Genomic DNA, 3,314 nt, shown 5'->3' on the forward strand with positions numbered 1-3,314 from the left:
TCCCTCCCCCCACGTCCCCCGAGCACAAATACAGAGGCACGGGGCAGCCTGGCACTGCTCGCAGATGGGAGCAGGGGGCACCGGGTCCATCTGCTGGGCGTGGTGCTGAGCGCAGCTGTGTGCGGGAGGTCCCAGCTGCAACCCCCTCCCCCCCCCCTCGTTGATTGCAATGTCCCCCAGGTGCAGCAGTGCTCCGGTTTGTATTCCTTTCTTTTCTCAGGCTGGACTCAGAAGGCATTGACTTGCTGATGAACCTCCTCCTGGTAAGCGGCAGCGTGGCGCTGGTGGACGGCGAAGGGATTTGATGCTCTCACCCTGGCTTAGGAGCCAGGGAGAGGGGCTGTGACCACAGCATAAGCCCTATCCACACAGCTGCTGTCCCAAACCCACTAAGGGGGGGGGTCACCGCTGTCCCTTGTGCACGTACCAGTGGCACTGGGAGCTGCCTGCACTCTGCAGTGCTGTGTGCAGCATCCGGACGAGCCATCCCCCGGGCGGTGCATGAAACCATGTGGGCGCTCACCTTGCGTGCGCCTCGGTGTGTGCAAGGCACACGGGTGCACGCTGCAGGCCGTGTGACCGCCTTTCTCTGGGGCTTTGTGCAGTACGAAGCCAAGAGCCGGATTTCAGCAGAGGTGGCCCTGCGGCATCCGTACTTCAAGAGCCTGGGGGAGCGGGTGCACCTCCTGCCCGACAGTAAGTGCACGTGGTCCCCTCACCCGGGGACGTGGAGCAGCGCTGCGATGCGACCCGAGGGCACAGCCAGCTCCGTGGTTGCTGCTTGCCTTTGCTTGAGTGCTCCTGCAGCAGGGTGGGGTGGGAGAGCAAGGGAAAGCTTGGGGCAGGGTGATGCAGAGCAAGAGGGACGCAGCGCTGCGCTGCCATCCCTGCTGGCTGCGGCTTGGCCGACTGACCTCACTGTCTGTCCCCTTTCCCAGATGTCTCCATCTTCTCCTTGAAGGAGATCCAGCTTCAGAAGGACCCTGGCTACCGAGGCTCAGCCTTCCAGCAGTCAGGTAGGATGGGGGAAGACGGGAGTGTGCTCTGTATGGTGCCATGGACCGCGCTGGCACCTCTGGGTACCCACACAGGGAAAATCCAGACCTGCCCCGTGCTTCAGTCCCTGTCTCACCCGTCTGACCCATCTCTCCCTCTCTCTTCCTCAGCCCGAGGGAAGAACAGGAGGCAGAGTATATTTTAAACCTGGATCTCATGTTCCCTTTGTCACCATGGAGATCAGCGCACTGAGGAAGGAGACGGCGCCGCTCTCCCACCCGCCCCACCGCGTCGCTCAGCCCGGCAGGATGGAGCTGGTGGCTCTCCCCACATCCCCCAGCAGCTGGTGGCAGTGGGACCTGTGGCCTTTTTTCCCCTCTCGTTCTCACGTTGTCCCCGTCAGCTGCCACCCCCTGTGCAGGCGCAGCGCATCCCACCTGGGAGCAGCGGGGTGCTGCCTTGCACTGGGGGAGCTGCTTGCTGAGCTGGGTGCAGGGAGGCTGTGTGAGCACGGGCTGGGGTCTGTGAAGCAGAAGCTGTGGTTGAATGGCGTTCAGCCCAGGCAGGCAGCATCCCAGCGCTCAGCCAGCTCACGTGCAGCCCCATCCCACTGAGAGCTGGGCATCCCCCAGCCTGGCACCAGAGGAATGCTGCTGGAGCACCAGCCCTGGGGCAGCCCTCCCTGCTGCGCCCTCGCTTCTGCATCCATACCACCTCCATCTCTGCTCGTTGTTGGTACATGAATCCCAATGAGGGCGGAGTGGCCTCACGCAGCATCCCCTCTCCTTGCCACCGTTGTGTTCCCCAGTTCTGCTGCCATCACAAGGGACGGGACGCGATGCCCAGTGTGATTCCCAGTGGGGCACAGGAGCCCACGGCCGAGCAGAGCCATGCAGCGTCGCCGCAGCCCAATGCTACGCACCCACCGCAGTGCATTCCCCACCTGGAGGCTGGAGAAGAGATGCCAAACCTCCCCCAGGTCAGCTGCGGGGACCAGAAATAGACCCGGAGAACAGCAAGCCATCCCCCAGCCCTCCCCACCTGTAGCCAATGCCACACCGAGCAGGCCTGGCTCAGACCCACGCCGTGGGACCGAGGGGCACATCGTGCTGCTCGAGGGCTGCTCCTGGCGCATTTGAGCTGGAACCTGCCAGACCCATCCTATGGAGGATGTGCCGATGTCCCAACCTGCCACCATCCCGGGACAGGCAGTGCCCAGGGGATGCTAACTCTGCTCACACCGCTGTTTCTCCGTGGAGCAGAATCAGAGCTCTGTTTTCCCCTCTGCAAACGCAAAGAGGGAGGAGAAAGGAGAAGAGCCCGGGGTTCTCCAGCGCTCAATGCGCTGCGCTCTGCGCTCCTCCCGTCAGCCCAAAGCTGTTAAGTTGGGTTTGTCCTAGACAAGCATCCAGACGTCTGCATTGTTTGAGGTTTGCCCATCCCTGCTCGGTTCCCTTCTCGGTATGTCCAGCATACAGCAGGCTGAATAGTTCATTAATTGTTTCCATTTGATAGGGAAGAGCATGAATAGCCATCAGCCACCAGTGACGCGTTTCGGCCTGATGTGAGGGTTGGGCCGTGCCTGGTTCCCTGTGCTCCGCTTGGGCTGCACGGGGCTTTACAAAAGGAGGTGCTGAGCTCACATTGCCACCTTTCCTTTCATTCAGGTGTTGACACTGGGATTTTTCTGGGCACGACAGGGATCTGTGGTGCTTCCCAAGGCACCAAGGGCACAGATCTGGGCAAGTCCTACTCTTGGGAAGCCCCGACAGGAAGTGCATGACCTATTCTGGCTTTACAAGTCCCGTGCCCTGAGGTTGTCTTGGGCATAAAGCCAGGGCAGGGGAAGCCTTGCTGATCCTTCTATTGAAGGGCAGAGGCAGAGCTGCGGGGTACGGGGCTCTCTGCTGCCTGGCTGAGCCCTTGGGAACCAGTGTCCCCGTAGGGCAGATATCCCCAGGGAGCAGCAAGGTGACCCATGGAACGTGAGCACACAGACAGCGCTGCTTTATCTGAGATCAGATAAGGAAGACAAAGAGCCTGCTGGCTGCTGTTTGCTCTTTCACAGCCTTTGCCTTTCCTTCTCCGAGACAGGAGATCTTTGTGTGAAGGCACTATTATTTATTCGCCCCGTGCATGACCAGCAGACTGCGTTTCAGATAACCCCTTTTGTTCCGCTGCCTTTTGTGGGTGTTGGATTCCTATTCAGGAGGTCGATAAAGTGCATAAATATTTGGTGCCCCGCTGAGCGAGCTGTGATGTTCTCACCACTGCCCCACCTGCACGTGGGGCGTGCAATGCCTGCCCTGCTGCTGTGC

General features: G+C 60.7%; 1 protein-coding gene across 2 annotated transcripts in view; it reads left to right on the forward strand.

The window, feature by feature from the left end:
* Positions 1–3,241, forward strand: part of CDK18 (cyclin dependent kinase 18) — a 25,718-nt gene extending 22,477 nt beyond the window's left edge. For both annotated transcript variants that reach the window (XM_021377319.1, XM_021377318.1), the window contains exons 13-16: positions 219–263; positions 606–696; positions 939–1,016; positions 1,167–3,241. In XM_021377319.1, the coding sequence (XP_021232994.1) occupies positions 219–263; positions 606–696; positions 939–1,016; positions 1,167–1,201 (249 nt within the window). In that variant the 3' untranslated portion in view covers positions 1,202–3,241. The remainder of the gene's footprint in view (positions 1–218; positions 264–605; positions 697–938; positions 1,017–1,166) is intronic.

Source organism: Numida meleagris, chromosome 25 (assembly GCF_002078875.1).
Source record: "Numida meleagris isolate 19003 breed g44 Domestic line chromosome 25, NumMel1.0, whole genome shotgun sequence".
Taxonomy (NCBI): domain Eukaryota; kingdom Metazoa; phylum Chordata; class Aves; order Galliformes; family Numididae; genus Numida; species Numida meleagris.